The following is a 20,926-nucleotide window of genomic DNA, read 5'->3' as shown; positions in this document are numbered from 1 at the left end:
GCGACCGGGTTGATTTGCTGATGCCCTGGTACACATCATTGACTCGTTCTCCCTCGCTTTTCCAGAGATCCCCGTAGCAGTGAAACACGTCGCTGTCGTCGATGCTCAGCACCTCGTTACCGCTGATCTTGACGGTCGTTTTCTTGATGATAGCTCGACCCACGTTCCAAACTAGCTCGCGTTTGTCGATGTTGGAGGTCAACGTGATATTGAACGCCAGTCGAACAGTGCCTGGTACAATGAGGTCATTCTCACCAAGGTTTGGAAATCTAACCAGCAGAGTTTGATTCTGGTCTATCTTGCTGGGATTGTTGGTGATGGTCACCGACTGGCGCACGGCTCTGGCTCCTAATGGCTCTCTCAATCTTCTGAAAGGATCTAATTTTCTGCCGTACATTGTTATATATAAATGAAATATATTTTTAATACTAAATAATGGCTGAAGACATACCTATGATGGAGATGTGGGATGATACTATGGATGATACAGGGGCCGAGCAGGAGACCTCATTCTCAGGTGACGCACTCATGGAGGACGCCGTCGACGATTATTACAACGCAGTTGAAAATAAATCCAAACTCAAGCCGTTGGGAAGGGACTATTCCAGGTTTACCCTCGATAGCAATGGCACGCTGCGTTTGAAGGCTCACCCGGAGATCGATCTCGTGAATAAATGCACGAGAGAACCGCTTGCTTTATCAACACTGGGCAGTCGACATGGGAGTGACTTGATCCGCGATGAACTAGGTTTCATAGATTACGGTGGCGCGCGACCTAAGCTTCCTCCGAAGGTCCGTCAAGATCTGCAAGCTTATGATATTAAAAAGGTGTTGGCCGACTACGAGAACAAGCCCTTCCCGGGTTTCGAACTTACCTTTCGGGAACTGCGGGGGTTGGACCTGTTGATGCAAACCATTCGTGGTCAGCTCTGGAAAAGCACAGCCAAAGTGGGCGAGATAGACGGCCACATCGACTATGAAAAGGGCAAACTCGGTGAAACTGAGGACGAGTCTATGAAAGCCACCATCGAGGAACGAATACGTAATTTGGAAGAGGAAAGGCAGGTCTGGTTGGAGACAGCGTCCGGCTACAAAGAAAAGCTTCGATCCCAGACCAACCATGTGCGGGAAACCATCAATCAAGTCCTCTACCGAGACACCACGTTAGCAGACAGGATTCGGATATTGTTCCGGGAGCAAGGGATCACCATCGCCAGCATTCTGACTGCACTGGGTTTCATCATATCAACCCTGGTGGTGTCACTGACAGGGGGTACTGTGGGAGTTCCCCCCACACCCCCCGGCGGTGGTGTTAAAGACTGGATAAAAAAACTCGGGGAAGGCCTAGCTAAACTGGCTGGTAAAGCCGCCGAAGCCCTTCCCGGCATCCTGGGTAGCATCGTCTCGTGGTTGTTGGGCGCTCTGGCTAAAACTGCCACGTGGCTCAGTCAAAACCTGTGGGCAGCCATCGTTGCCGTGGCGGGTCTGGTGTACGTAGCGGCTAAGAAATTTTTAACCAAATAAGTCCCAAAGCTATCCCACCAACCACCAGGGCCGTTTTACTATCAATATGCTGCTGATTGGAGGCCTGAATATGAGGGGCCACCTCCTGTGGTGTTGGTTGAACTTTAGACTCCGGGGGTGGCGCCACTATACCCGTTTCACGTGGTGGGATGTGTGGGATATAGGTGGTGTTAATATCGGGGTTGATGCCCAACTTTTGATCCGCCGTGGCTATGACTATTTTGTTGTTATAACCCACCACTTTTTTTACTCTCAGTTGCATATCACTCGGAGCCATGTACAGCCCCACGCCGAACACGTAATTGACTTTCGATCTGGCGTATTCTAACACGTTTTGGTAACGGTCAATGGCCCGCGGGAGATCAACTGGAGAATTGATAGCATCCTCAACGTTGGCAACGAACTGTTTCTGAGCGTCGTAAGCAGTTCCCTTACCGAGGATGTTGGAACGCGTCATCGACTGCGCACCCAACCGCGCCCACACGTACGTTCGAATCGAGTCGTTCAAGCGTATTGTACCAGCACGAGTGAATTCTTTCGATGTTTTTGAGATCATTTTAGTCCAGGCTGTGGCTGCATCAGGATTGGTTTGCTTTATGTAGCTGACATGGATCTGTTCATTCGTTGTGGGGCCTGTAAATGTATGACGGTGTGGGTTGTATGTACCATCTGCAGAACCGGCTATATATGTTCCGGACCTGTAGAAGTACACGTAAACTATACCGAGACCATGGTTCACACCAGGAAGGCGAAAGTCTTTATTCGTTGGAATCTCAAACTCCCCACAAACACGTTCATAAGCGCGTTTATCATAGGGGTTATTCGTCATACTCCACGCTTTATCTTGGGGAAGAGGAGCACTTATTTCCTTCAATATTCGTCTCGTTTGATAATAAATATGAAACAAAATGACTGCCTTACTCAGTTCGTCTATACCGTAGTCTAGTGTCACACCCGACCCTGTCGTCGCACACCACACAGCAAAGTTGAGTTGGTTCTGCCAAAACTGCATTGGGTTTTGATTCCAGTTTACCACCGCCTGCGCGTTATTAACGGTCACGATATAGTTTTCAAAGATATTAATAAAGGTTGTTTTAAACCCCGTACTACCTACCACCACGATTTTCAAGTGTGCTAAGTCCATATTATAATATATAATTTATATATTATAATATGTACATAACACTTCCAGGAATAACGAGCGGTGAGGCCGTTCAGCTGACGCACGCGATCGATAACACGTCAGGCCAACTCGAAGTCGCACTCTGCGATATCACCTACCTACCGCAATGGACTAACATCAACGCCAGCAACAATAAGCTGTTCATCAGTGGAACTCGCAGTCAGATAACTGACGGCTACTACAGCGTGTGCTCTCTAAACGACGAGGTCTTCAAACCCCTGGGAGCCGAACTCAAGGTGAACGACTCAAACGGTACAGTGGTGTTAATCAACAACGGAAGAAACCCCTTGAGGCTCGGCCGACCATTAGCGAGGATACTCGGTATGTCTCCTGATGAGATAAAACCAACAACAACCGTCACAGGCACGAAGTTACCCGATCTAGTACCGTACCGAGAGCTGTACATTCATCTCGGTCAGGTGAGCACAACGTACAACATTCAAGGAGGTCACCCTTCCACTATACTGAGAGCAGTGCCGGTGAAAACTGAGAAATACGACGACGGTAGAACCGAGTCGTTTTCACCACGGCAGTATAAGAGATTAACCCTAGGCAACATACCTGAGCTGATAATATCGGTGTTAGATATAAATCATAATCCTGTAAATATAGGATACCTCAGCTTAACGCTTCATGTAAAATGACCAGCGCACAAGGGCCCGGAGTGAAAAAATGCGTCAATATCGGGATCTCCGACCTCGGAGACACGCGCGGTTTCGACGCTCCCGGAGTAGATGGTAAATCGTACGCCTTGCAACTGAAAAACAACATTTACAAACGCGTTGAAGTCCCCTCCGGTGGAACCCTAAGTGATATAGTAGATACCACAAGAGCAACAGTCAACACTAAGTACGCCCTTGTCAACACCGGTAATAACTGGATAATATACCCATCGTTCGGGGGTAAACTGTTCGACTTAGACGATGTTGAGAGCACTACCGTCGCCCAAAACAAGCCATATATGCTCGTCTTCACCGAAGATGACAAGTGGGTGTTGTTACCCGATAACGACTGGTTTCTCAATATTAGACTCGGCTCCCCCTACGTGTTCACGAATAACAAAGACAACCACCTAAACAAAGTCGTGAACAATGGAACCCTGCTCGTGGCTTACGTCCCAACTCAGAGACGTAGCGTAGTCGTCAGCCCACTCGACACTATGGCAGCCCACATGCTATCGAGTAAACCGGCCATACAAAACGTGACATTGCAGTTGGTGTCTGAATTCGAAGGCGTGGTCAGTATACTAGAGAGTCTACCGGCAAACTCAACACTGATCATCAAAGTCTACCTAGGGGAACCATCGGGGAATGATGTCGAGATCGTGAAGGGGATCAAACTCGGGTGGGGGAAACGACACCAGTATCAAGTTTGCAACGTTTACGTGCGGGTGGGTGTCGGCTCCAACACCAGTCTGCAGGGGGTCAACGTGATCGTGGAAAACAAGATATCACTAACCAAGATCTTCCTGCCTGACAACATACACTTCATGGGTATAAAGTTCACCCCTGAACTATTATCAGAAAACCAGTTGGAAATTATATCGTAATAGTATAATAATGACCAGTCATCGTCCCAACACTACGCTTAACGACCTAGGAGATACGGAGGGATTCGATCAGCCTGGTGAGGAAGACACCTTATATATCCTGCACTTCAAAGACAACGTGTACAGACGGGTGTCGTTATCAGATTTTAAAGAGCCCAAATGGCTGATCAACTTAACACTCGCCTCACCTTATATCACAATAGACGAAAATGCGTGGATCTCTAAGATTAGGAACAACGGTATCTGGGTCGGGGATTTCATTCCGGAGAGGATACCCATGATAACTACTGATACCGAAAAAAATAGGTTAAAGACTGGAGTAAAAAATAAATTAACATTTAGCAATTATTCTTTTAACATAATAAGTCTTGATATATTCTCCCCTTTCACACTCATCATAGAAGTCTTCTTTAATGATTTAGACAATGAAAACACCTCAAGAGTACACCAAATTTTACCCGGGGTGTCAATACACTGGTTTGACGAACACCAAGGCCAATATTGTCGTATTGTTATGCAACGGGATACCCACGGGGGTTCTATAAACCGCTTAATAAACCTCAGTGGGGTTTTTATTACAACAGGAAAGTCTATTAGATTCTCACCTATTACCCTGACTACTAGTCTAGAACTTATAGACTTCAAATTAATTTATAGAGTATTAACTGAAACCCAATTAAAATATCTTTCAAAATATATATTATAGGATGGGTCTGTACCCAGTCGTAGAGGAAGTAGCGAAGACGCTGGAAACCGTAGATGGGTTCCGCTTGAGGCAGTTATGTGATGTGAAACGCCAACTAGAACAAGACCGTGACACGCGGAAAGCACTATGTAAAAAGTACCATAGAGCTTTCAATATCTTGGACGGGGCTGACACTACCCTTATGACAACCAGCATGGGACTAGGGGCGGCAGGTGTTGGATTGTTAGCTACCATCGTGGCTACACCTATAGTGCTAGGTATTGAAATAACAGCTGGGGTGGCAGGGGTGTTAGGGTTGGCACTTAAGTTGATATCACGCAGACTGCATCGTAAGGCATTGAAACACGACGAGATCAGGGTTCTGGCCGAAGCAAAGCTCAACACAGTAAGTGGGCGTATTTCCACGGCACTCTCTGATAGTAAGATCTCAGAAGAGGAGTTTCGTTCAATCCTCTCTGAACTCACAAAATATAACGGAATGAAACAAGATATTCGGTCCAAGTCTCGTAAGTCTGCTATCAGCGAAGACGAGAAAAAAAAGTACATAGAACAAGGGATACAAAAAGCCCAGCAAGCCTTTATTACGAACACCAAAGAGATCATAGGCGGTTCACGTTAAACTGTTTCATCGATATAAACGTGACATAGGCCGGGTAGGGGGTTTGTAAGAGAAGAATTATTGATCGTACCGTACGGCACAGTGTTACCTCCTACCAACACACGTTAAGAGTAGCAAGAGCTAAGGGCCCAACCAAAGCCTTAGTTAGTAAATAAGGCGTTGTAGAGACTTTTTTTGAAAGTGGTCCAGAACCCCCATTCCCTATACTACTGGGGGCAAGAAATTAACTTCCACGTTGGTCAGTTTGACACTGGCACCCTTGTGACTGGCAGCATTGTCACGAAGTAAGATCACGTGTCAACCATGTGATTGCATCTGTCTGTCAAATGATCATAGCCAATCACAAAACATATCCGATGTCCGAAATTGTGCTCTTGCTGATAGAATGTCCGAATTCTTGACCAAAATGTTTACACATAAGATCAAATTTGGCTTTAGGGTTTTCTCTTTTTTGTGCGGCAGTAATTTCACATCTTTTACGCCTAGGGGCGGGACTTGTCATTATGACTGACAAGTGTCAGCTGACCTCATTTTGACACGATCAGTGTTTTATACAGGAAGTAAGTATGACAGGTATTACTCCAACTAACCAAAAGTGAGACCTACTAATTGATCAAAATCACAAACTAACGACATCTTCAACTCGCAAGTGTCAATTAACAATTACCACTGAATGGGGCTCATGGTGTGAAGGGATTATCCGAACCTTTTTGATGTTACGCCGGATTAATGAAGCAAAACTATGTGTAATTAGCTAATCTGTTACCGCTGATTAACGTTCGGATACGGAGAGTGAAGCACCGGATTACTGAATCAACAGGTAATGAGTTTACATAGTAAACAAGATTGGTTGCAGCTAGCTATTGTTCGGATATCGCGGGAATCGGATTGTCGGGGTCCGGACTAACGCGGCCTGACTGTATATCTATGTAATGACAGTATGAGAGCGATCATCTTGTCAATCTGACATCAGAAAAATAATCAAATGATCTTTGTTATGTACATTTCACATTTAGGTATTGGTTACTTCAGACAGTCAATAAATATTTGAGAGAAGGGTATTCAAATCTAAAGTCTGGCTTCGTGGTGATAATAATGATAATAATCAGCGTCATAAAAAGTATGCATTAATCATCTCAGCAAATATTTCACATTAAGAAATTAGAAACCCGGAGTCCAACTTTACCATGTAACTCAGATAGTAATTGTGGGTACAGTTGTCCTTTTAAGTATGATGGGTGCTCTTCTCGTGTCTGTGACGGAGCTTGCCCATATAGTGTGGGTGCTATGCCCAATAAAAAATATTGATAATAACCTTACTCTGACTTCAAAATTCTAAAATACTGAACACTGCCTTGCTGTTAATGTCTTAGTACTGACACATGATAACAAGAGTCATCAGAAGATGACATATCCCACCGGCCCCCACATATTTGAAAGGACAAATCATCTGACAGTCACTTGATGTTTTCTTAGATTAAGTTTGAATTGTTTCCATGGAAGTCATGAACAGTATAAATGCCATATATCTGTAAACAGCAAAAGGCACCACTTCAAGATCTGTCTCATATATCTGCCAAAATCTGTTGAAAGATATGAAATGGTTTTCGAGTTGTGGTCTGGAAACGAGGCCTATCCCTCCATTCTGAGACTTAAGTCAGAATTGTTTCATTTTATGGAAACCAGGCAAAAATAAAAATGCCAAAACATGTAAATAGCAAAAGGAACCACTTTGTGGTCTGCCTCAAATATCTGCCATGTTTTGCTGTACGATAGTGAATAGTTTTCCAGTTGTGCTCTGGAAACGAAGCCCATCCCTCCATTTTGAGACTAAGTCTGAAACGTTTCCATGGAAACTGGAACAAGAGTCATCAGAAGATGACATATCCCTCCGGCCCCCACATATTTGAAAGGACAAATCATCCGACAGTTACGTATTGTGTTTATAGACCAAGTCTTATTGTTTCCATGCAATTCTTGAAAAATATAAATGCCATATATCTGTAATCAGAAAAAGTCACCATTTCAAGATCTGTCTCATATATCTGCCAAGATCTTTTGAAAGATATGAAATATTTTTCGAGTTGTGCTCTGGAAACGAAGTCAGCAACGTGTTCATGGAACCAAGAAAATAATACATCATAAAAACCTGCAAATAGCAAAAGGCACTACTTTAGGTTCCGATTGATATATCTACCAAGTTTTGCAGAAAAATATTGAACGGTTTTGAGTTATGCTCAGGAAATGAAGCCCATCCCTCCATTTTGAGACTACGTCTGCAATGTTTTCATAGAAAAGGAAAAAATTATAAATCAGAAAAACAAACAAACAGCAAAAGGCACCACTTTGGGGTCTGCCACACATATCTACCAAATTACACTGACTGATATTAAGAAGTTTTTGAGTTCTGCTCCGGAAATGAAACATACCTCTCACTTTTGAGACAAAGTCTGAATCATTTCCATGGAAACCAAGAAACTAAGAAATCACAAAAACCTGTAAGTAGCAAAAGGCATAACTGCAGCTTACATGCCGGGGGAATAAAAATAATAAATCACAAAAACATGTAAATAGCAAAAGGCACCATGTTGGGTCTGCCACATATATCTACCAAGTTTTGCTGACACCTCTCGCTTTTGAGACAAAGTCTGTATCGTTTCCATGGAAACCGAGAAACCAAAAAATCACAAAAACCTGTAAATAGCAAAATGCACCATTTCAGCTTTTGATTGATATATCTACCAAGTTTTGCAGAAAAATAAAGAACGGATTTTGAGTTCTGCTCCGGCAACAAAGCCACCCCCTCCATTCTGAGACAATGTCTGAAACGTTTCCATTGAAACTGAGAAAATAATATATCACGAAAACCTGCAAGTACCAAAAGGCACCACTTAAGGTTCTGACTGATGTATGTCACAAGTTTTGCAGAAAAATATTGAAAGGCTTTTGAATTCTGCTCCGGAAACGAAGCCCATACCTCCATTTTGAGACAAAGTCCGAAACATTTCCATGGAAACCGAGAAAACGATAAATCATGAAAACCTGTAAATAGCAAAAGGCACCACTTTAGCTTCTGATTGATATATCTACCAAGTTTTGCAGAAAAGTATAGAACAGTTTTTAAGTTCTGCTCCGGAAACGAAGCCTGCCCCACCATTAGACTAACACCAAAATGTTCCATGGAAAAACTAAAAAAATAAAAATGCCAAAACTCTGTAAATAGCAAAAGGCACAGCTATAGGTTGAAATTATTATATCTATTAAGTTTGGTCTAAAAATGTTGAATGTTTCTGAGTTATGCTCTGGAAACAAAATGATTACGGACAGACGGACAGACAGACGAGACGTTGACTATATCATGTAATGCTGGGGTGGGGAATGTCGTTGTGGGTAGCTGGAGAAAAGAACATCCCTAGCCTCACTTCATTCTATAGAACTAAGAAGTAATTTGGAGCACATCGTTCAAATGTACAAAATGCATTATGGCATAGACATAAGAAGGTAGTAATGTACTGGTCTATGATCAAACATACCTGGTTACACTTATCAACTGTAATACACAGTATATCCTGAACTGAGTCCATTTAAGTACACACAGATAAGTAAGTCCTGATGAGGTGTTTTGTACACAATGTCCATCTCGAAGAGATCCGTGATGTGTTTTCTGCATGAATACAGGGTCTCCATATTCATACTCATATGCAAAAAGGTGAAATGTTCTCATAAGCATAAACTGATCAAATAAGAAAAATCGAGAGGATATCCCTGGTTTTCAGCATCGTACATCGCTTGTCCAACACCCAGTTTGTTAGTTGGCTACACCATCAGGCATTCGGTAATTAGAATGCAGGCTAATAAAAATGGAGGTTTGAAGCTCAATGACAGATTTCCTCACCTGGCAATAAAGGCATGGTCCACCTCATTGAAGTGTCGTAGGTAGAGTCGAGCATAGTTTGACCTAAAACATGAAAAAGAGTTCCAAATAACAGAACAGCATGTGTCATGAAAATATGAAGACAGGAAAGAAAGGTCATTCAGACAAAACCTAAAGGAGGGGGTATCAATACATGACAAATTACAGTTCTATTATCAAGGTCACTGATGAAGAGTCTGTGTACAATATTTAAAAATGTGTTTTTAGACATAATTTCCTTTGTGGATTCCTAAATTATAGCATTGAAAAATGGGCCTCATTTAGTTCCTGGCTTCAAATAAATCAAATGTGTGTTCTTGATATATCAGATCAATTGACGTAACATCATTAAATGACATGATTAAAGAGACACTTATTCCGAGCAATTCCCCATGACTGATTGTTGCCATTGTTATTATGTTTTTTCTCATGACTATCCAGATGATATCGCAGAGTTTTTGACTGGGTTCCGATCTCAGCGATCCATCTGATACTTTAAGTATAACATATGTATATCTTTACATTGCTCAGAAAATATTCAATCTGTTTTACTCATAAATATATATGTCTGTGGTAAATTTGTTTGGACTGAAAAAAAATAAAAATGTTTTGTCAATTTATGTCATTATATTTTTGTCTTACAATCCTAAAGAATCAATTATTTTTTGAGCATTTTGTAACTTCATAAAAATCACACAATCTTTTTTCAGTGAATTTATAACACAACTGTAATATATCAATATATTATAGATTGCCAACGTGAATCATATTTCACACAAACAAACACACACCTGTAACATATGTCATATTTGGGATTTCACTTTCTCAGTAAAGTACAAATTCTAGTACTTTTTTAGTAGAGTCCATCCGGGAATCGAACCTGCACCCTCAGATTCAAGCACCTAATCGCCAGCACACGATGTCAGCCGCCTAGCCTGCTCAGCCACTGCGACTTCCCCAAAAATGAATGTCGGACAACTGGTAGTCTAGACTGCGTACTTTGTGTACACCTCTGATAAGTGTGAATTGGCATGGCTCCCACAGCCGAAAGCTATGATTACACGATGCCATTTAGAAAGTGGTCAAATGCAACATATGTCATATTTGGGATTTCACTTTCTCAGTAAAGTACAAATTCTAGTACTTTTTTGGTTTATGCAGTCCCAGTCTAGACTACCAGTTGTCCGACTTTCATTTTTGTGGAAGTCACGGTGGCTGAGCGAGCGAGGCGGATGACTTTGTGTGCTGGCGATTAGGTGCCTGACTCTGAGGGTGCGGGTTCGAATACCGGATTGGACTCAACCAAACAAGAGTCATCAGAAGATGACATATCCCCCCGGTCCCCACATATTTGAGAGGACAAATCATCCAACAGCTACTTATTGTGTTCTTAGACCAAGTCTGAATTGTTTCCATGGAATTCATGAAATGTATAAATGCCATATATCTGTAATCAGAAAAAGTCACCATTTCAAGATCTGTCTCATATATCTGCCAAGATCTTTTGAAAGATATGAAATGGTTTTTGAGTTGTGCTCTGGAAACAAAATCAGCAACATGTTCATGGAACTGACAAAATAATACATAAAAAAAAAAAGGAAATAGCAAAAGGCACCACTTTGGGGTCTGCCACACATATCTACCAAGTTTTACTGACAGATATTAAGAAGTTTTTGAGTTCTGCTCCGGAGATGAAACACACCTCTCACTTTTGAGAGTAAGTAAAAAATGTTTCCATGGGAACTGAGAAAATGATAAATCACTAAAACCTGGAAATACTAAAAGGCACCGTTTTAGGTTCCGATTGATATATATATACCAAGTTTTGCTGAAAAATATTGAAAGGAAGCCCATACCTCCAGTTTGGGACTAAGTCCAAAACGTTTCCATGGAAACCGAGCAAATAATAAATTACAAAAACCTGTTAATAGCAAAAGGCACCACTTCAGGTTCTGACTGATATATCTACCAAGTTTTCAGCAAAATATTGAACAGATTTTGAGTTCTGCTCTGGAAACGAAGCACATCCCTTCAGTTTGAGACCGAAACATTTCCATGGAAACTGAGAAAATAATAAATCACAAAAACCTTTAAATATCAAAAGGCACCACTTGAGAGTCTGCCACACATATCTACATATCTAAGTTTTGCTGAAAGATATTTAGAAGTTTTTGAGTTCTGCTCCGGAAAAGTAACACACCTCTCACTTTTGATACAAAGTCTGAATCGTTTCCATGGAAACTGAGAAACTAAGAAATGACAAAATCCTGTAACTAGCAAAAGGCACCATTTCAGCTTCTGATTGGTATATCTACCAAGTTTTGCAGAAAAATATTAGACAGTTTTTGAGTTCTGCTCTGAAAACGAAGCCCATTCCTCCATTTTGAGACTAAGTCCAAAACATTTCCATGGAAACCGAGAAAATAATAAATCACAAAAACCTGTACACAGAAAAGGCACCACTTCAGGGTCTGTCACATATATCTACCAAGTTTTGCAAAAATATATTGAATGGTTTTTGAGTTATGCTCTGGAAACGAAGCCTGCCCCACCACTAGACTAACACCAAAATGTTTCATGGAAAAACACAAAAAAATAAAAATGCCAAAACTCTGTAAAGGCACAAGTATAGGTTGAGATCATTATATCTATGAAGTTTGGTCTAAAAATATTGAAAGGTTCCTGATTTATGCTCCAGAAACAAAATGATTACGGACGGACGGACGGACGGACGGATGAAGCGCCGACTATATCCCCCCGTATTACATGCCGGGGGGATAAAAAGTACTAGAATTTGTACTTTACTGAGAAAGTGAAATCCCAAATATGACATATGTTGCATTTGGCCACTTTCTAAATGGCATCGTGTAATCAAAACACTCACCTGCATTGTGACCAAGTGTATGTCTCATCGAATACCATGGCAAAACAAAATGACGAGGAATGATCATGTTGAAAGCAAATGAACTAAAACTAAATATAACCTCTGAACTTAAAACTGGCTAAAGTTATAGCAATAATATCAGGCTACAGCCTTGTTTGAGAAATGTATCCATCAATATCACAGAAAGGAAGAATGAAATGCCATTCATCTGCAGCTGACAAAGAAACTTGTGTCTTTTAACAGTCTAACATACAAAACGTATGCATGTACCTGGATATAATGTGATAGTTTCTCATCTGGTCACATAGCACACATGACTACTATCTGTATGATGTCCACCATGCTTTAAAAAAGTAACTCAGTTTGCTAATATGATTAATCAATCAATGTACTGGTGGTCTGGTTGATTTCATTTCAATACTTTATCACACTCAGTGTCAATATTTCTTAGTTCAGTCACAATCTTGGAGGTCTGCGTTTTGAGAGGGGTCTGCATTACGGTTGTAAACCAGTTTGCCAGATAAAAGTAATTAATCAGTCGGAGTGTCACTGGTTTCATCCTTTGATTGCTGTTTGTTTTTTAACATCTGATAACTCTTGCTTCACTTTCAAGCACATATTACATAACATGTAATACATTTGCCACATCAGACCTTAATTCATAATGTTGAATGTTTACTCAAGATGCGAGAAATGCTTAAGTGGGAACTTTTTTCCGGTTAAACTGAATGCTGTTTCCATTAATTATACAAGAAATAATTCACAAAATGACCATCACCTGAATGATGACAAATGAACAGGCGTAGGTTCATGCAACCAAATGCAGGTTATAGTAAAGGACTAACAATTTCAATTGCCTAAAACTACTTAGGGTCTCATGGCAGTTAAAGACAGCTGGGTGACTGAGCTTATTTTGCCTGGTTGAAGACACATATCAGTGCGTTTTTAACCCCAATAAGGGTGCATGTGGACTGTTATAAAAACTGTAAGGCACCAGACACCATTTCAGTTCAATGTATGGATGGCTTGCTATGAAAACTCAACACAATTTTCATCAGTTCCAGATGATATGACAATGACTGATAAGCATCGACTAATGTTGTGACACTTTGGTTCATAGGTAAGGTATGGTTAACAGAATGATAATGTAATGGTTATGCCATTTAGAAAGTGGCTCAGTGTAACACTTTTACACTTTCTCCATAAAGTATGGCTGACACTAAGGGTGTGGGTTTGAATTCCGGATAGGATCTAACTAACCCAACAAAAGTACTAGAATCTGTACACTATGGTAAGTGTGTAATTACAAATATAACAATGAGGGAATGTTTTCAGAAATTTATCAAACTAAAGATTCAAAACCTTTAAGGCACTGAATGAATTATCTTACCATCGTCTGGCACCCAGAGCACTTGGTTGCTTCTTGATAAGCTGAAATTAAACAGGTATGCATGAGTTACTGAAAGACAAATGAGATCATACTGCTGAAAAGTTTACTAAAATCTTGAAACTAGAATATGATAGCATATAATCAAAGTGTATGTAAGTATATGACTAAACATTCATCCTGCAAGTATTTTTCGTAAAAACTTCAAGGGATGATTTTAAAGAACTTGAATACTTAACTGTATGTCAAGGCAAATACTTTTGAGTCAGGACAATGTTTACATTTTCATCAAACAATTACATAAAAATTAAAAGGTATTCATGCTCATATGGCAGAGTGGATGACATGCACACAAAGTAACTGGGACTCTATGCCTCCATTATTATCTAATTATTTTGTTATATTCAGATATTTTGAGTGCCAGTCATATAATGAATGCTGTACTCAAGTACCAGTATCCAGAAGCTCTTTACAAGTCATTTTGCCAGGGTAGCACTGAAGGTAACAATCAGTTGTCTTCAAAATTCTCATGTAGCGGAATGAGACTCCAAACAATTTTTCTTGTATCATTTAGCAGTCACATAATTCTAGCTTTTGGTTAGGGTTTTCATTATTTTTCAGAGTACTTTTCTGTTTAAATTTACTTGCATCAAACCTTTAGTTCAAACGTTTCTACACTTTGCAGCCATGCCTCTTACTCATAAGTCTTTAATTGGGCCTATTTGTACTCCTATATCTGGACCAAAGTTATGTTCAAAAGTGTTTGTTACGTTTCTATGTGGAAACATATCATCTGTAACATATCATCGTGTCATCTAAAAGACCACTAGGTGTACTATTGTATATTTAGAGTGGACAAATATTAGCGCCCATCCTCTAAAAATCCAGAACATGAACTTGTTTTGTCCAAAGAACAATGGACCTACAGTGTGTTAGAGAAGAAACTCTTTCTTCAAGCAGATTGCTTAAAAGGGCCATACTCTGATAACTCGTGGTTATGAGTCACCAATTCCCCATGATCTCAAAAAACATGTTCTTGTTTCTCAACACATTTAGTCTGAAACAAAGAGTTTATATCTCAGAGATACTCTGTTATGAACCTCTTTCAACTTGATTTTCACAGCATGTAATGCAAGCATGAGGATTATGATTATTAATCGTAATCTCCCATTGCAGCATAATATTTGTGGAAACTACGAGGGTTGGCTGAAAAGTTCTCAGCCTGAGTGGTTTTTCCCCACCAGGTAGAGACATGTGTTTGCCACCAATGAGGACAATCATTTAGTGAATCATAGACACAAGAACTACAAACGTACTAATAGTTTTATCTCAACTACAGCTCTTTTGATAAACCTACCCTCTGAAATCATCAGAAATGGACAAAACTGAATACAGGGCAGTTATCAAGTACTTGCAAAAGAAAGGGATGTCCCCAACACAGATACATGCTGACATGGTCCCCACTCTAGGGGATGATGCTCCTTCATTTTCCACAGTAAAGAAGTGGGCTGCAGAATTTAAGTGTGGCAGACAAAGCCTTGATGATGATCCACGCTCAGGAAGGCCTTCAACAGCAACCACTCCAGAAAACATCACGCGAGTGCTCAATATGTTGATGGATGATCGACGATTGACTACTCGACATATTGCTAGTGTAGTGGGCATCTCTCATGAGGGGAATGACTAAAGTTTCTGCAAGATGGGTGCCAAAGCTCTTGAGAGCAGAACAGAAACGTGACAGGTTCCAGACGTCCCTTGACAATTTGCGTCGTTTTGAAGCAGATCCCGATGATTTTGTGGCACGATTTGTAACCATGGATGAGACCTGGATACATCACTTTCAACCAAAAACAAAACTACAGTCAAAACAGTGGAAGCATCCTGATTCACCAGCTCCGAAGAAAGCCAAGTCTGTTCCTTCAGCTGGAAAGGTGATGTCATCAGTCTTTTGGGATTCCAGGGGTATTCTGCTCATTGATTATCTTGAAAAAGGTCAAACTATCAACGGCAGATACTATGCTGATCTACTGAACCAGTTGCGAGAAGCAATCAAAGCCAAACAACGAGGGATGATCGCTAAAGGTGTCCTCTTCCACCAAGACAATGCGCCTGTTCACAAATCGGTGGTGGCCATGTCAACAATCCGCGATTGTGGCTTTGAACTCATTGACCATCCTCCTTATTCACTTGATTTGGCTCCTTCTGACTTCCACCTGTTCCCCAAAATGAAAAAGGAACTCGCCGGTCGCCATTTTGCAAGTAATGATGACGTCATTTCCGCTGTGACTGATTTTTTTAGGGTAGCTGAAGAAGATTTCGGGATTCGGGCCTTGCAGCATCGCTGGCAAAAGTGTGTGAACTTGGAAGGGGACTATGTAGAAAATAAATTACAAACGTGGCCTTTGTAACTTTTTTTCACAGTAAGGCTTAGAACTTTTCAGCCAACACTCGTACGAGGTGAAAGACATTGCTCTTGATGATGTAAGATAATTAAATTTGTTAAGGTTAAAAAATTGCTGTGACAAAAGGTGTAAGAAATCCCCTCAGAACCAGCAAACTACAACACAATATAAGATTTTCAATAATTTTGTATGGAAAAAAAGGTAAGATTCAAAAGATTCACGAGAGAGGTTTCACATACAATAAACCGAGTCAATTCTAAAGTAATGGGCCACAAATATAATGTCACCTCACCAAAGTCTTGATGTGAGAGTGAGAAACAGTTATGCAGAATGTAACACAGCAAGTGGGCAGGCAGCAGTTATGTAGGTCAAATGTTGACGGAGAGGCAGAGTTATGTACTCCATTTAATCTGTGTATCCGTGTTGACAACACAGCAACTAGCCTTTATACATACATTCAGCATTTCCTGAATGTTTGAGCACATACAACCATCGCCATCAACGTAAAATTCTCACGGCCAGCATCATGTTTACTTCAAAACATCATTTTCAAAGGGAGGTAACTGTAGAGAACTACCTTAAAGCCCTGCCAGTAAAATACTAATACCACTGAACATTTATGATACGAAAAGTGACCCATAATAACAATCACTCAAAACTTTAAACATTGTGACACAAATAATAATTATTACTTAATTAACACAGTTGGACCCCGTTTATCCAGACATTTTGTTTTCACTCGAAAATCGTCCGGATAGCAAGACGTCCGGTTAACTGGATGAAATAAGCAAAATGTGAAAATTTAATGAAAGCAAAAAAATTTCATGTATGTATATCAGTAAGTAATATTACAGTCAATAGTAATAACAGCAAATCATCATAACATATAAGTATTGATAATGCATGGAAGGCGGAAGGCAGGTTACCATTTGTCAGGTTGTCTCGTACGTAATCATGTAGTGCGAGGAGCTTCAGGTGGCAAGTTAGATGAAATCGATGACAAAAAGTCTCCATTTTGCCACTTGCATATTCTTTTTCTTTAATGTTAAAGGCCCTTAAACATATGACATCGCGTCGAACTTATGCTGTCTGCAGAAATTAAACTTCCGGATCATGATCATGTGGCAGGCTATTTTTAACTAAGATAATAGGGGTCCATTTATAAGTGTTATATACAGTACAATTACAGTGTAGTTTATTTTCATCCTACTTAACATGTGTTTTCGTTACTGATAAGATGTTCTCACATGTGCCAAATCCTAATGAACAACTCGAGTGACATGCGTCACTAGTGTTTTGATGGCTGATTAATTAATTCACATCAAATGCCTTCTGATAGTTTAAAAGTAAATTCACCTTGTCGTGCGGTAAACGATAGTGACGTGTCACATACACATGCATGTTGCACATATCTCCCCATATGGATAACTGGATCATTTTTCAATGGAAATCTATAGGAATGGTTTGAAAATTCATCGTCCGGGTCCGGAAGCGCAGGGTATGGTTAAGCGAGTACAATTAATGAACGTAAGTTTCACTTTACATAAAAATTGTCCGGAAGGTGGGGTTTCCGGAAGGTCCATTGTAAACTGAATTCGATGGAAGAAGAGACACACCAACAGCTTCCCTTCCTGGACATTCTTCTCCACCGACGCCAACAATCCATAGCCACCTGTGTTTACCGTAAACCAACACATATGAATCAGTATATTCATCACCAGTCCAACCATTATCCAATGATCAAGAAAGGCATAGTAGCTACCCTGGCACGAAGAGCAAAAGCGGTCTGCAGCCCAGACAGCCTCCACAGCGAATTAAAACACCTGAAATCAACATCCAAGACCTTAACGAGAACCCACCCCATCTAGTCAGCAACACCATCACCAAGACCCTGAAAGAAACTCCCAAGTCAACTAAACCAGAACCTTCCCCCATCAGGATTAACATACCATACCATGGCCAGATAAGTCATCGCATCAGCCGTCTCATCAAGAAAACAACAGGAATAGACGTCACCTTCCGTAGTGACACCAACCTGAAAACGCTACTATCAGCTAATGGACATGGGCCAACAACACCTAAATGCAACAATCCAGCAGGATGCATCTACCAGATCCAATTGGTGATCCAGATATTGGTGAAACTGGTCCACCACTGGCTATCAGGTTAAAAGAACACAAAACATCAGTTCAAAATTTGGATCAGAAGTCTGCTGTATGTGAACACATCATGCACAACCCCAATCACAAGATTGTTTGGGACAACACTAGGACATTAGTTAGGAACGCCAATGATGTAAAAAAAACGGAATCATCAGAATCAGCAGAATCCCTCAATCAACAGAGACGGAGGTGTTTACTTACCCAATGCATCGAACCACCTTTTCCTCAGTGACTAATCTTTCTCAAAACATTTTTACCTGTAACTCGTTAACCTAATCAACACAAGCCTGCACCCCAATCAGTTGAAGCCTGTACATAAGTTGAAGCCTGTACGTTAATCAATCGAAGCCTGTACATCAATTAATAGAAACCTGTATATCTTGTTACCCATTGTTATCAGTCTACTGTTATGTGTATATATACTACAACCCTTTAGTTTTACCCTCACTTCACCTGAAGAAGAGACTAGAATCTGTCTCGAAATATTGTGACCTTGTATAATGAAGAAGTTGAACCATAAAGCACTTTTAGTTAATAAATAGGATACAAAACTCATTCCCCTTTCATATCAAGTTTATGTCCTGAGTGAAATAATTTTGGTTTGTCACGAGCTTTATATGAAAGGGGATATGAAAGGGGAAGCTCGTTTAATATCCTATAATTATAATCTTTTCCGAACACTGAAATTGATTCATTAAAAGGCATTATTTCTATGGAACTTTCTGCAGACTGTTCATGACATGAAGTAAATTGTTTTGTTTATGCTGCCGCATGAACCGTGGAGGAAATTCACACGGTTTCCAAAGAAAAGTCTTCTAATAGTAAGAACAATAAACCAAGGAAAAATCGGTTTCAAGTAAAATTAACAGAAACTAGAAAATATCTTTCCTGGATAGAGCTGTGCCTGAAATTAAGATCATCAGGGAATCCCATGTCAAAACGGCAAAAGGCAATTTGGAGAAAATGAAAATTACAGTACAAGACAACAAAAGAAAAGGTACTTCTCCAAACTGTCGATTCCCTTTAAGCAAAAAAAAAAATTTGGACTGAAGCAAAAAATGGGAAAAGAGAACAAATTTATCAAACAAATTATTAAAATCTAAATATTTTAGATATTTAAATACTTACCTTACCATAGGGCTTACACATATTACCTCAAGCATCCCTTAGAGGAGATCAGACAGTTGTTGATACGCCATTCTACCGAATGGCTACCTCATGTATCGACGAGTGTACAGGAACGGAAGTGATGTGATCTCACCATTCGCACATGCGCGAACGATCCAAAAACTTCAATTTTACTGAAAAGAAATAAGTCCGACAAAATCCAGAGTGGGGAGGAAAAAACATCCATCGTTGGGTGGGCGTAACCTCCCTATGGTAAGGTAAGTATTTAAATGTCTAAAATATTTAGATTTTAATAAATTTTTAATTCACCTTACCATAGGGCTTATGCATACGAATTCGACAGACATGATGGTAACTGGAATAAAGACAGATAGTAATCCTCCGTAAGATCAACTCCGAACAAACAGCCACAGAAAAAAGTTTCACCAACACAAACACTTCCTTAAAACCCCCAGGGTAATAAAACTATAATTACCTAGTGGGTGGAAGGCCGAGAGAGTTGCTGAGCTACCACCAATGGACTGAAGGACTGGAGGCCCTCCACATCTTCCACTGCTACATCCCAAAGATAATGGCTTGCGAATACTGTGGAAGATCACCCAAAACAGCCTTCCATGATCACTAGAACAGAGCAGTTCCTCTGCAATGCCATGGTGGATGCTAAGGCCCAAATCTCATGCGGGTTGCTGGCTGACAGGTGTAGTAGATGCCTCGCATCATAGGCCGTGAAAATAGTTGACCGTAGCCATAACACCACAGTATTCCTGGACACCTCCGCTTTCACTGAAGCAGAGAATGGGATGAAAAATCTTTTCCTGGTCCGTCTTCTCGTTGGTGACTTGGAAATGTATAATTTCAAGCTGGTTTTTGGTGACAAAATCCCATAATAAGCCTAAATAAACCCGACCATGAGGAGTTTGATCAAACTTGACACAGGTCACATCCAGGGCCTGTATCTCACTGACCCTTGCTGCACTGGTCGACGAAACGTATATGCGTCCAGCCCCTCCCATAACCAGGACATAGCATCGATTGCCCAAGAAGGCGGATCCGGTACGGGAGACACGTACAATGGAAGGTGATTGTTGAGGCGTGTCGCAAACAGATCGACGAGTGGCTGACCGTGTTGTTGACACAGTAGGCGAAAAGCCTCCGGGTGTAACATCCACCCTGTTGGCAACGGTCTGCCGGGTCCGGAGAGGGCATCTGCCAGTACGTTCTTGCATCCTGGAATGTGACGAACCTGAACTCGAATGTTGCCGTAGTCGAGTATGTTGGCCAGCTGAAACATTTGATCCAACAGCTGCTGGGATCTTGTGGTGCCCTGATTCCGTATTACCTAGACGACTGTGGAATTGTAGGATGCTATGAGGAGACACGAGTCTCCAATGCTGCACAGCGAGAATCACTGCTTGAAACTCCAAGCTGTTTATGTGCCACCCGTGTTTGGCGTCAGACCACAGCCCCGA

General features: G+C 40.8%; 1 protein-coding gene across 1 annotated transcript in view; it reads right to left on the bottom strand.

Annotated features, from left to right (window-relative positions):
- The window catches only part of LOC137256621 (autophagy-related protein 9A-like), a 335,545-nt gene that overhangs the window by 145,999 nt on the left and 168,620 nt on the right, over nt 1-20,926 (bottom strand). The window contains exons 11-12 of the mRNA XM_067794505.1: nt 13,769-13,809; nt 9,477-9,539 (exon numbers count right to left, since the gene is read on the bottom strand). Coding sequence (XP_067650606.1) covers nt 9,477-9,539; nt 13,769-13,809 — 104 coding nt within the window. The remainder of the gene's footprint in view (nt 1-9,476; nt 9,540-13,768; nt 13,810-20,926) is intronic.

Source organism: Haliotis asinina, chromosome 11, assembly GCF_037392515.1.
Source record: "Haliotis asinina isolate JCU_RB_2024 chromosome 11, JCU_Hal_asi_v2, whole genome shotgun sequence".
NCBI classification, from domain to species: Eukaryota; Metazoa; Mollusca; class Gastropoda; order Lepetellida; family Haliotidae; genus Haliotis; species Haliotis asinina.
Note: the sequence above shows the minus strand (reverse complement) of the source record. Positions and strands in the feature narration are given on the sequence as shown.